Source organism: Arachis hypogaea, chromosome 9 (genome assembly GCF_003086295.3).
Source record: "Arachis hypogaea cultivar Tifrunner chromosome 9, arahy.Tifrunner.gnm2.J5K5, whole genome shotgun sequence".
NCBI classification, from domain to species: domain Eukaryota; kingdom Viridiplantae; phylum Streptophyta; class Magnoliopsida; order Fabales; family Fabaceae; genus Arachis; species Arachis hypogaea.
This window is the reverse complement of record NC_092044.1, coordinates 33,678,847-33,692,558: the sequence shown is the minus strand read 5'-3', so window position 1 is coordinate 33,692,558 and position 13,712 is coordinate 33,678,847. Positions and strand designations below refer to the sequence as shown.

General features: G+C 35.0%; 3 protein-coding genes across 8 annotated transcripts; 1 reads left to right on the top strand and 2 right to left on the bottom strand.

Moving 5' to 3' along the window:
• On the top strand, positions 1-2,665 carry LOC112710831 (ABC transporter I family member 1). Of its 4 annotated transcripts, none has more exons than XM_025763249.3 (3): positions 20-508; positions 863-928; positions 1,674-2,665. In XM_025763249.3, the coding sequence occupies exon 3, from the start codon at positions 1,814-1,816 to the stop codon at positions 2,501-2,503; it is 690 nt and encodes a 229-aa protein (XP_025619034.1). In that variant the 5' UTR covers positions 20-508; positions 863-928; positions 1,674-1,813; the 3' UTR covers positions 2,504-2,665. The 4 variants fall into 4 exon arrangements, with proteins under 4 accessions (XP_025619035.1, XP_025619037.1, XP_025619034.1 ...); XM_025763251.3 differs by having other exon boundaries at positions 20-515; XM_025763250.3 differs by lacking the exon at positions 863-928 and having other exon boundaries at positions 1-508.
• Positions 2,666-3,690: 1,025 nt separating this feature from the next.
• LOC112712955 (uncharacterized) lies at positions 3,691-5,139 on the bottom strand. The gene is made up of 3 exons (XM_029289306.2): positions 4,805-5,139; positions 4,622-4,700; positions 3,691-4,509 (listed from the first exon to the last, which is right to left on the bottom strand). Exons 1-3 carry the CDS (start codon positions 4,829-4,831, stop codon positions 3,866-3,868), a joined length of 750 nt encoding a protein of 249 aa, XP_029145139.2. The 5' UTR covers positions 4,832-5,139; the 3' UTR covers positions 3,691-3,865.
• Positions 5,140-9,116: 3,977 nt separating this feature from the next.
• Positions 9,117-13,260, bottom strand: LOC112710830 (preprotein translocase subunit SECE1). Of its 3 annotated transcripts, none has more exons than XM_072202866.1 (2): positions 12,675-13,260; positions 9,117-9,479 (listed from the first exon to the last, which is right to left on the bottom strand). In XM_072202866.1, exon 1 carries the CDS (start codon positions 13,196-13,198, stop codon positions 12,707-12,709), a length of 492 nt encoding a protein of 163 aa, XP_072058967.1. In that variant the 5' UTR covers positions 13,199-13,260; the 3' UTR covers positions 9,117-9,479; positions 12,675-12,706. The 3 variants fall into 3 exon arrangements, with proteins under 3 accessions (XP_072058967.1, XP_025619032.1, XP_072058966.1); XM_025763247.2 differs by lacking the exon at positions 9,117-9,479 and adding an exon at positions 12,123-12,405; XM_072202865.1 differs by lacking the exon at positions 9,117-9,479 and adding an exon at positions 12,123-12,396.
• Positions 13,261-13,712: the final 452 nt, after the last annotated feature.

The window sequence follows — 13,712 nt, the reverse complement described above, 5'->3', positions numbered from 1 at the left end:
AAAACTGAAGTGAAAGTTCACTCCAGTTCCCTATTCCCTTTCATGTTACTCCTCACTCCCCGACCCGTAAACCCATCTCCTCTCCTCTCTTCTCTGAAAGTGAACGAACCATAGAAGCCACTGCAGCCCCCAATCGGCGCAGCCACGACGGCCCGCATTCACCGCATCTCGCAGCCACCGCAGCCCCACAGCCCCCACAGCGTCGTTGTCAGCGCCGAGCTCGCCTTCTTTGTGTTCGCCGGTGTCGCGTCCTCTGTCGTCGCCGTTGCTCGCCTTCCTCCTCGCCGTCGTGTGGAAGCTCTGTGGCCGTCGCAGGAGTTGTGTCGCCGTTGTAGGAAGCTCCGCCGCCGTCCTAGGAAGCTGCGTAATCGTCGTAGGAAGCTCCCTCGCGGTCGTGTAGAAGCTCTGTGGCCGTCGCCGTCTCCTATGTTCGAGCGCTCTCTCTTTGTTTGCCAGTGTCGCCGTCTCCTCTGTCAGTCGTGGTCACTCCCCTCCCTCCTCGCCCCCGGTAAGCAGTAAGCACTGTGACTTGGAATCATTTTTGCTGGTTTTAGTGTTTTACTGTTGTTTGAAACTGAGTTGCTGAGTAGCTGGATTTTGTTTACTGAGGTAATTTTGTTCATGATTTTTGTTAGCTGGATTTTGTTTGCTCAGTTAGTTTTGTTAGCTGATTAACTGGATTTTTTTTGCCTGAGTTAATTTTGTTCATGATTCTCTATGCTGCTTTTACTCTCATTGTTTTCAAGCCATTTCATATGTGCACATTGTTGTTTAGAAGTGGACATTGTTCATATAATCCGTTGTTTTTTGCTTAAGATATTAATTTGCTTAATATCTTAACATGGTTACCAATAATTGTCAGTGAGGATAGACGACTAAGATGGCTTTTCAGCAATTTTTGAGGAGAAAACTCCAATCTCACTTTCATGTAAGTATTATCCCTGCCTTTCTGGGATAATATAAGTGAGCTTTATGGTATATTAATCAGATTGATTTGTATTAATCTGTAATTGGTAACTGCTATCAATTGGATTTTTTTGACATATAAGTAAGAAGCTAAGGCATATGCAAAAAAGATATACCTACTGATTGTGGAAGATAAGAGGCACATAGTTTTATAACTCTACTTCTACTTTTAACTGAGATATTCATGAGATAAATTCGTTGCCTTTAGCTTTTACAACACTTAGTTTTTGAAACTTGAGTAGCACAGTTGTGTCCTAGCCATCTGTGTTTACTCTTACCATAGTGCTTTAAGAAACGGATGATGAGGTGAATTTTCATGATTGAATTCTTCTCAGTGTATCTATATGATGTGGTTGAGATGCATTATTTCTAATGATGCCAAGGTTTATATATTCATTGTTCTACTTCCTGTAGAAAATTTACCTCCACCTAATGTATTAGTTAGCAAAGTTATATATAGAAGATGAAAATAGTGTGAATAACGATTTTCTCAACTCTTTTGAAGATTAACAGCACATAATAAGATAAAGCAATATATTTATCACAGAGAAAAGACAATATGATTATTTGAACTCATTTTGAATATCTATTCCCAACTTCCAGAAACAAACTAATGTGTATATCTCTATGATATATATTTATTTTACATTTAATTTGCTTAATCTTTTCCATGCATCACATGTAATCACACCTTTTTTTTTTTGTAGAAAAATAATGCAATGGTTTCAGCACTCGCAATACATTCATCTCTTTCACAAACTCAACACTGACTTATTCTGAGGGGAACCAAAGGAAAGGACTAGAAAGAAAGCCTTAATCTGCAAATTGGCATTGATTTTTCACATAAATGTGTATTAGAAAACCCCCATTCCCTCGTCTCCTCCTTAACAATGTCTCTTGCATGAGAAATGCTCAGCAAGTTCTCCGTCATGTCAATGTCTCTCTCCATGACGGAAGTGCGCTCGTCCTAACTGGTGCAAATGGCTCTGGCAAGACCACCTTCCTCCGCATGCTAGCTGGATTTTCCCGTCCCTCAGCTGGTGAAATTCTTTGGAATGGACACAACATACAAGATTCTGGAATCTTCCACCAGTACAAGCTCCAGCTCAACTGGCTCTCCCTCAAGGATGCGATCACTGATCGGTTCACGGTTCTCGAAAATGTTCAGTGGTTTGAGGTTCTTGAAGGAAAGTCTGGCAGGGCTTTACCTGCGCTTGAGTTGATGGGGCTGGGCAGATTGGCCAAGGAGAAGCCAAGGATGCTATCCATGGGGCAGCGGAAAAGAGTGCAACTTGCAAGGTTGATTGCTCTTGATCGACCCATATGGTTGCTTGATGAGCCTTCCGTTGCGTTGGATGATGAAGGGGTGAAGTTACTTGAGTACATCATTTCGGAACATCGGAAAAATGGAGGGATTGTGATTGTGGCTACTCATTTACCTATTGAAATACATGATTCCATGGTGTTGCGGCTCCCACCCAGGTTTCCAAGGAGGATGACTTTCTTTGATATGCTTGATCGTTCGGATATTATGTAATTGGATTAAAGTTCTGGAATTAGTTATTTACAATGTAATTTGTGACAATGGAGTCAGAAAAGTTAGTTGTTTTATTGTATCCTTTCTGAAAGGGAACATTTTATGATAAATGCTAATGATAATAATATTTTGTAGGCACATTTAGCCTTCAGGTGAGAAAAAGATAATTTTTTATTCTAATCACTATCTTAATTACCCCCTGTTTTATTCCTCATTTGATGCGGAATTTCTGATTTTCGTCAGTTAGTCTAAACAAATTTTTATGTTGTTTTGACTAATGGGATTGCAAGGACTAGCAAAAGCTAGAGTCTATATGGCTTGTGCATAAAGTGCAAGTGATATCTCAGTCAATGACATGCCAGGATTTCCGTTGATTACACTCCACTACCAAACTTTTACTCTCGACCTGGTTTTGACACTGAAGTACTACGATCACTCAGGTAACCATTTATTTTTGAGTGTGATAATTATTTTAATCAAGGATTATCTGATACTTTGAATAGCGAGTGACATGAGCAAAAGATTAAGCTCTCTTTGTTAGTATATTCACCTTTGGTTATTGTACTATGACATCCTCATGTTGTAATTCACTCAACAAAATTTGCCTAACTTTCTATCTATACAAAATTTGTGAGGAGACGAAAGACAAAGGTACTTGTATCTGTATTATTTGGTTCGAGACGCGAATCAAACAGACAAATATGAGAAATGTTAGGGCCAACAGTTTTTATAAATATGTTCAACACTTTAGGCCCACACTTTAATTTTATACTATTAGGAATTTAATATAAAAATCATATTGTTGGCCAAGTGTTGGTTAAAATTAATAATTGTTTATCATGTAACATTGCTCAACAAATAAAGCTAATGATAATCATCACCATCATGAATCTATCAACATAAGTCAGCACAAAAGAAAAGTTTTTTGAACATCGAATTCAGCATACTCCATGTCAAAACCTACTCTGATTCTATTGGATTTTGGTGTGGCCACCCAACTCTAACTCACAAACCTTTTTATTCCCCATTGGAGCATTTTTGTGTTGAATGGTGACCTACATTGTGATGTTCAAATGACACGACTCACCAGCAAATACTTGCCCTTCTAATAAGGGTATGTTTGATTAATTAGGAGGTTAAATAAAGATGTGCTTGTATACCCAAAAAAAAAAAAAAAAAAAAAGATGTGCTTAAAATCTACTCCATCAGTGAGAACTGAGAAGCAACAGCATATAAAACTTGTTCTGTCAAACCAAGATTACATCAAAGTATCAAACAAGGAATGAAAAGTGAAATGGTAGTGTATAAGTAATTTCCTGGACTTAACCATACATATAGCGTATGAGTATTTGACTATTGCATCTACACAGGATAGTGGTAATTGTCTGCATAACTGGTATAGTGGAACATGGGATTCTGTTTAGCCAAAAACCTCGAGCCATATCGTGGATGCCAGTAACTGGATGGGACAGGATGAACCTGCCTATAGTAACCATGGCTAGGGACTGGTCTTGCATATGCCACAGATTGGTACTGCAATGGTAAATGGTATCCCATGTATGGTTGGTACCCTAGCATTGGTTGTTGATATCCGGCGTATGGTTGGTACCCTTGCATCAGTTGTGGTTGGTACCCTGTAAATGATGGTGGTGCTGCATATTCATCAGCAAAACGTAGGTTATGTTTACAGCTACACCTTTTCTTGCTCTTTTTATCATGCCGCTGAGCCCTGTGATCTTTGTGTTTACAAGATAAATGGCCATTGTAAATATCAGTATCGGAATCTTCCCCGGAGTCACTACTCTCACAACAACAATGCGAATTCCGTGATTTCTGTCTTTGCTTAGGAGAAAAGCCACCGGTGTTGTGCATTGTTGGTTTGTCAAAAGACCAAAGTTGTGCCTTTCTTCCCATCTTCTGAAGAAGCTTGATTAGCATCACGGGACTTACATGGCCTACAACTATTACCTTCCCTTGGTTTGAATCAATGGAAATAGATTTCACTCCTAGTTATATTATTCCATTTGAATAAATAGAGAAATATTAGGAAATCATACTGCCACAAAGCCATTGCATGAAAATATGAAAGGACTGAAAAATATTGAACATCATGCTTACCCTTAAGTTGTTGCAACATGTTCTTCACATCCCTTGGGCATTCCATTGAGCATCCAAAATCAACTTTTAAGGTAAAAACCTGATGGTATAAAAACAAAGAAAGTAATAGAAGTAAAGAATAGATCATGGGGTCATGAAAAAAAGGGTGGAGATTTAGATCAACAATGGTGATTAATCACTCACCGGAGTGTCAGAATTGGAGGACTCCATTCTTGTGGAGAATTGAGATAGTGCTCGTTTTTAGTAATACAAATCAAAAGAAATAGTGAGATAGCCTATGTTAAAAAAGATGTAAGAAAAGATACTTCAAAGGATCCAATATATACGCAAAATCTGCTTGGATCAAATTTGAAATATGTAAACTTGTCTAGTGCATATTTGACTTGGCATAATCCTGAGATTTCTCAAAAATCTTTCCCTTTCGGTGGGCAATAGACATTAAATGTTATACTGTGTGTGAATTATGTAAATCATAAGTTGTTAAAGTCACACACAAGAATATTTGTTTTCCTTATTTATTTAAAACTACCCTTTTTAATGCCTTTTTAGCATGACTGGGAAATTTCTTAAGTAGAAAATTAAATTACAAAAAATGATATAAAAGTATTTATTTTTGCCAAATTAAAATTTTCATCTTTTAGATTTCCTTTTATATTTTTTTTTTTGAAGTAAAAGAGCTCAATACAATAAGGTGGAGCAACAAAAGAACCAAGAATTAACCGTCATCCCCGGCATTGCCATCAACAACCATTTGGATCAACTCTACTCCAATTCTTACAACTCATAAGCGACCTATTAATAATTTCTGCAATTCCTGCTTCTTGACTCCTGAAAATTTTGTCATTCCTTTCCATCCATATATGCCAAACAATAGCAAAAAATCCAATTAGTCACCTATTACCTTCCTCTTTCCTTACAGTCACTCCCATCCAGCTTTCAAAATGTTGCTTAATTGTCTCTGGAACAACCCACAATCTGCCATAGTCAAACAACCATGCACACCACACCTACCAAGTAAACTGACAACGAAGAAACAAGTGGTGGAGATCCTCAACATCCTTTTTACATAAAATACACACGCTATCCAGCTGATCGATAACGCCTAACCTTCGTAATCTTTCCTTAGTATTGACTCTACCAACTAGCACAAACCAGGTGAATCACTCAATACGTGGAGGTACTAAGCCTCTCCAAATGGAACTAGTTAAACTATAGCTCGTAATTTCTTTCGGAAGTGTTTCCGTCTGCAAAACTTGCACAAAGGAGTTAGTAGTATAAACGCTAGATTTATCAAATTTTCACACCAGTTGGTCCTCTCTCTCAGTTGTTAACTTGACTGATCGTAGAACTTCATGAAGTTGGTTAACTAGTTCCAACTCCCATTGGAATAGTTCCCGTCTCCACTAAAAGTTCCATAGTCATTCTAACCCATCCCAAAAACCACAATCCCCTATAACAGATCCGTTCTGATTTGAAATCGAGAAAAGCCTTGGAAAAGTGTCCTTTAACATACCAGTCGGCAACTAACTATCCTCCCAAAAACACACTTGTCTACCATTACCTACTTCCAGAGATAAACCCCGAATCATCTTCTCCCTCACCTCCTGCTCATTGATTTGTAATTGGCAAATATCCTTTCATGGTCCTCCTTTGAGAAATGCAGACTGATGACAAAGCAACACATTAGGATTTAAGTTATTACAAGAGCACACAATCTTCTTCCATAATAGACAATTTTTTTTTAGAAAATCGCTACCACCATTTGAATAGCAGTGCGGTATTTCGAAGTACTGCATCCCCCACTCCCAAACTTCCTAACTTTTTCGGAGCTTGTACTATTTCCCATTTCACTAAAGGTATTCTATGCTTGCCATTTTCATTGCTCCACAAAAATCTCATCTGCAGTGAAATTAGCTTTTCTGCTATTAGTTTTGGCATTTTGTACAAGCTCAGGTAGTACACTGGCAAACTATTAAGTACTGATTTAATAAGTATCAATTTACCAGCTTTGTTTAACGATTTTGCTTTCCACAAACTGAGTTTGTCTTCCACCTTATCTATAATTAGTTTCCATGTCTTGACAAGTCTTGGGTTCGCTCCAAGTGGAACACCAAGGTATTTAATAGGCAGGGATGCTTCTTTACACCCCAATAAATTACACATTCTTTGCGACCACTCACTATCACAATTAACTAGAATTAAGCTGGAGTTATCAAAATTAATACTCAAACCAGACAACACCTCAAAACACCGCAAAAGCCTCTTGTAATTTCTGATAGTAGCCTCATCTCGTGGACAGAACAAGATGGTGTCATATGCAAACTGTAAGTGAGACAATTCGATGTTGTCCTGTCCGACCAGCAATGGAGAAATCCTACTATTTTTCACAGCTTCAACTACCATCTTATGGAGTACATCCACCACAAGTACAAAGAGAAAAGGGGAGAGCGGATCACCTTACTTTAAATCTCGTTCCATCTTAAAGAATTTAGATGGCGACCCATTTATTAGATTTATTTTTATATTTAACAACAAAATAATTAAAATCCTTTTAATATAAATCAATTTTTATTCAAACGTAACATAACCCTTTTTCTTTAGAAGATCTTCTGGAACTTTTTATAATCATATTTCTAGAAAACATAATAAAAGATCAATCTTGTTAAAGAAGTTCCAACAGTGGCGAAAATGACCGTAGTGGAGAAGGCGGCTTCGAACAGTTGCGACGGCAGCTGTGACACGGCCATGGCTGGACGGAGAAAGTGAGGGAGTGAGGGAGGACCTCGAATGAAGGAGATTGAGATTCTACTGCGTGGTAGTGCTCAAGGGGATTAGGGTTCTGAACTAATGAACTGGGTTACAAGATAACGGTATACCATTTTTCTTCTTTTTTTTTAATTAATGAATGAAACGACCTCATTTTCATCCAAAATTTGAAAACCAATTGAGTTTTAGTTCGGTTCAATTGAATAATTTCCAATCGATTCAGCGGTCCAATAATTATTTTAACAATTGGCAGTTATTCTTTTTGTCTGTATCGCTTTCCTTGCCTCATGGAAATTGAATTCAATTTTAGTGTTTGAAATAAAAATAATTAAATTTGTTTAGATGGAATAATTCCATTATTTTCTTTTAAAATTAATTCCAATTCAAATAGGTTCGATTTTGAATTCTATTCTATTATAATTTCACTTAAAACTCAAAATGTCTAAAATATCCTTATAATTTAATTATTTCTTAACTTCCCTCCCTCTTTCTCAACACCTCCCACCTTTCAATACACACACTCTTCTCTCATCACCTTCATTCACTTCCCTTCTCTTTTCTTTAACTTCCTTAATATAATATATACCTATATTTTTTTTTTGAAAGGTCTAATATGCAGATCTAAAATAATATCCACACATATAAATTTTATCTATTTAACTTAAACTAATGACACCAAACGTTTGTCTACGTCTGAACATTTTAAATGAAGCTATGTCATAACATTAACAAAAAGCGATTAGACCACTCAACAAGTTAATTTTTGATAGTTTATGTTTGTTTTTTGTTGTTGATTTGTGGTTGAAATCAACTATGGAAAACTATTTAATTTTTTTAATCAATAATAATAGTTTTTAATTAAATATTTTTAGAGTAATCCAATTTTTATTTTTTTAAAAGTGGTGAACAAATTTTAGTTAAAAAAATAGTTGAAAAATATAATTTTTTCAATTATTTCATATAATTTAATAAATAAGTATATTTATTATTTAAATATAATTTTATATTAATAAATGATAAAATTATCCACTATAAAACACTAAAATTCAATTCAATTCTATCATTTTAGTGTTTCATTTCAAATACTAGAATTCAATTTAATTCTTAATATAATTTAATTCAATTCTATACCATTAAAAATTTTTAAACAAATTGTGTATGTTGTTGAGCTCCCGATAAAAACAATCTAGTACCCTATCAAAAAAACAATCTTTGTTGATCTACCATTGTAATCCATATTCGAATTTGAAAGTTAAAAGGGGAAGCAGGTTATAAGTTTGTTCTTTTACCCAATTTTACACTTCACTAAACCTCTTACCTTGGATGATGTTGCAGGTGGGAATATCTTCTGGAGCGGCAACAGTTGCTGCCATGAAGATTGCAGAAAAGACAGAATATGCTGGAAAGCTTATTGTGATAAGTTTATTGTATCCCTACAATTTTTGTGAAAGTATTTAGATATCTCTATTGAAAGATTTCATCGTGTACTATAATCTTCATCCTAAGGACTTGCAATACAAGTAAATGAGACTATGGGGCCTGTTTGTTGCAACATCCTTTCTAGTAAAATACCGCACTTAAGTCATGGTATTTTTGCTACAAGGGACATTATATAGAATTTTTTATTCACATTTATTTAATATATGAGCCTTTACTTTGATCTAGTTGACGATCATAAGAAAAACCAATTTTTTTTAACAACAATACAAATTATATTTAAACAAGTATATTCACATAATTATTAATACGTTATACATATTTAAATAAATTCAAATACAATATCTGTCCCTGTTTAAAGAAACAAGACTCTTAAAAAAACAAAGGCAAGGGGAATAAATTCTAAAAATAAAATTGTATTCGGAATAAACTCTTCTACTTATCCGTAGCTCCTCAATAAATCTTCTTAGAAATAATTACTTTTATCAAGCCTTTAAATCCTTTGAATTTTATTTTAAACGATTTAGATGTTTTTTTTTTAATTACATTGTTAAAAAGAATTTCTTGAACATATATAATTTGCAAATCATAAACTTCCAAGTCTTTCACTGTGATTCTTCTGTAAATCGTCCATCAAACACAAGCAAAGCACACACTACAAAGACACAAACAATTTGCAGAGAAATCAAATAGCAAGGAATTCACAAATAACACAATACAACAATATAAAGCACACTCAAGCAATTCATACAAATGCATATAATTTATGTCAATCCTAGGCAGGCCATGAGTTTACGCATCGGTTAACTATCCGTAACCCGACGTTACTCGAACACAAGTCCCAAATATGACTTTCCAAATGCATTAGTCTACATATGTCGTATGGCCTAAGCCACATAAGTCTGCATCGCAAACCTTAATGCTATAATTTGCGTACATTTGGGAAACAGTGTACATTCATTCAAGCACTGAGTAAGTGGGACAAAACCTCAACCTTGCCAGGCATTCAATCTTTCATTCAGCATTCTCAGTCATTTCATTCATTATTCAGTCTTTCATTCATCTTTCTCAGACATCTTTTTTCATTTTCAGTAATTCATTCATCAATCATTTAGGGTAACACTTTCATTCATCAATCTTAGGATCAAGGCATTTAGTCTATGGGCATTCAGACCCTTTTAACATTCAATTAGGGTAAAATTTTCTTTTTCATCATTTACTGGGTTAAAGCCCAAAATTAAAAGAATTAACTCTACCATCAATCAATTGCAGTTAATTGTAAACCATACAAACCAATAACTTCACCTTCTCTATAACATGAGAATATTAATAAAATCAATTATTCTTCTTGAAGGAATCATTTAAACTCTTTCTTTTAAATTTTCAGAAAAATTCATACATAACCTCCCTTAAAATTAGACTTACCCACCCCTTAAAGGTACCCTCTAAACCAACAATTCAACCTTTCCTCAACAATTAACAAACAATAGATCCTCAATATTAATATGCTTTATCATGATACTCATCTTTATCATTCATCAAACCAAACTTATCATATTATCAACTCATCACTATATAATTTTAAACTCCATCATCATCATCCACAATCATCTTCATCATAATCATCATATTTATCAATCTTTCCTAATTCTTTTTCTATTATAATAAGTTGTCACAATGATTCTTACGTTATTACTTTTAAAATATCTAGAAGTAGTATCAAAAGTACCCTTTCAAGTTCCGTACTCAAGTTTGTCGCCAAAACAGCCTTCGCAGCCCAATTTCTTTCCTACCTTAAAAATATCAAACAATCCGAAAATCACGCAAACATTATATCCATGGGACCGTCTCGGACTAGTTTCAAACAAGCTAAAAATCACAATTTTCTGATCACTCTAGCCCCAGAAATGAGGGGAAAACCGAGGCAGCACTACACCTTGTTTCCTTACAAAGTTTCTAAGTATCGCGTAACAAATGTGCACTAGCCCGTTTCTTTGATATAAGTATCCTAAGGACACTAAACTTCATTTTAGTTTGGACCCACATAAATCCAATCCTTGTAGAATTTGTTACAAATTTTGAAAGTGTTATCCTGTTTTTTTAAAACAATATCAGAAAACCAGTGAAACAGTCCTTATTTAATAATTTACACTAAATTCTACAATTAAAGAAACCATGTAAAATTTCATACTATAACACTAGACACAACCACCTTTCACCACTTTTTGATCCCAACGCATTCTCTAATATGGATTTTATATGATTTTTACAAAAATGCTACTTTGTACTTCCAAAAACTAGAAAAGACAGCACCAGTATCAAATTCAAAATTTCATATAAAATCCAGTTTTAATCCAATAACTCTAAAAATTGATATGGTATATGGTTCAACTAGACTTATCTAGGGTTTTTTTTTTTGCAATTGGTTCCAGATTGATATCATTCCTGATAAGATAGTTATGTAGCTTGGAAGTTGGTTCTATTTCTACATAATCCTGTTTTGAAAACTAGTGAATGGCTTCTTCCAAGTTGCATAATTTCACTCGTTAAACTTAGATCACCCTGAAATTTGGATTGGACATACCAGACATATAAAGCTTTTATTTGCAATTGGTTGCAACTCAATATCCATTCAGAACTGGGAGTTATGAGCATGGAAATTTAGTGGTTTGGAAACTAAAATCTAATTTTTACTGCATAAAGTGTTAGATTTCAAAAATTCATATCTCCTAAACCATAACTCCAACAATTCTTAAATTTAATGACAACAAACTAGGTTAATAAAAGTTTTATTTAACATTGGTTTCACACCAATTGAACTTCTAAGGTGAAAGCAGTAAATCCACGAAATTGTTGGATTCTATGCATAATTTCTGCATAAACTGTTTTTGCATTTTAAGGAACCTAAACCCAAAATCCAATTAGCGACTTTCAAAGACTGAAACCAAGTTTAGTAGTCATATTCTGCCAATTGAAATTTGCCTCAAAAGCCAATTTGTCCTAAATATTCCAAATTATTAGTTTTACCCATTTTTCGGATTCCTAATCCATCAGTCTCTTCTGCACAAGCTAAACGACTAATCTTACTTCCAAATTGATTCCAATTCTTTAAACACACTCTAATTCAATTCTAAAAGGCTTTTAAAAGTTTGAAAGAGGTTAATTATTATTCTAACTCAATTTGACCCTAGTAGTTCCTAATTCACCATCTTTAACAACAAGCCAGCAACTTAGTTCATTTACTAGCAATCAAAATCAAATCAACCAAAACATTAAACACAACACAACCACAGCCAAATTATAGTCAAGAGTCAATAAAATAATCAAACCATTAGACCATTATTAACTCGTGTGCACTTATTAATTAAACTTTATAGGCAGTCATAAATTGAGAGCTCTAATTTAAAATTCATCCCTCTATCAGTTGAATCTCGTAAAAATTGTTAAATGCAACAAACCCTTTATCCTAATCCGTGGCAGCTGCAGCAACTCCGATGACACCCAAGCAGCAGCAACATTGTTGATAATCACAGCAACAACGGCTGAAATGACTTAGGATCGAATAGACGTAGCTAGTGATCCTAAAAAACTATTGTCTGTGATTCTGCCATAAATTTTGCTTGAAAATACTTGAATAAGGAAATTTTGAATCTTGAACAATTATGTTAAGTTGTCATTTTTCATTTTTCAAAGCCATACATAATTGATGAAAGATAAGAAATCATTCTATCTATATATCAAAACTTTACATTCAGTTTCTTAATACAGGAACTAGTGTAACAAAAATGAATTCAATAACAATATAACTTTAGAAGTTACATGAAGGGTTGGCAGTGATATAGCGACTCACCAAAGCAAGCATTTTGATTGGCTATGAGTGACTTAGGTGAAGAAATCCTGAACCCCTTTGCCGGCGAAAACGCGGTCAGAAAGCTCAGCGAGAAGAGCATTGAGAGTGAGCAAAACGACGCTGGAACCAAAGATGACGCTGATAACAACGCTGGTGGTGCCCAGCACCTTCCCAAAGGGTGGCCACTCGATCTCCCTGATCTCTCGCCCTACTCCGCCCCAAAACTCTTCTTCTCCTTCTTTCTCTCTTCTCTCCTGCATCGCCTTCTTCAGCTCATCGGCCACCGTCACTTCTTTCTCTTCTGCTTCTGCTTCCGCTTCCGGTTCGGAACTCTCCTGGCTTTCCTCCACCACTGGGGACACCGTAATACTCCTCTGCCGACGCCGTGAGAAAGAGAGAGTGAGGGGTTTGGGGTTGAAGGCGGCAGTGAGTGAGAGTGTGAGAGTGGAAGGAGTTTGTGTTGACTGTAACGGAGACTGCGAGTGTAAGAGTAAGCGTGAAGGAGAGTGAGCTTGCAGCGCCATTGCCTCTTCTTCTCTCTTTCTTGTGCTGTTGTGCTCGCTGATCGATGAATGATGATGGATGATTCCTGCTTCTGGATAACGGACTTCCGGGTAACGTGTCTTCTCCATTCGGGTCAACCCGACCCCTTCCCATTTACTTGGACCGCCCACTCTGCCCACCCAAAAATTTTTAGTAATTTGGATTACCCCGTCCACAAATATTAAATTATTTTTAATAAATAAATTTTATTAATTTATATTACAAATTTTAATAAATATAAATATAAATTATATTAATTTATCTACATAAATTTTATTAAATATAAATATAAATCATGTATTTTTATATGAATAAATTTTTATAACTACAAAAATAAATTATTATTTGTTAAATACTAATTTAAAACAATAATAGTTATTGAGCATATAATATTCCTGCTCTTATCAGGCAACTTTTATTGTACTTGGATTGCACAGTTTATTATTGTTATCTCAAAAAATAATGAGTTAAATTATTATTGTTATTTTTTTTTGT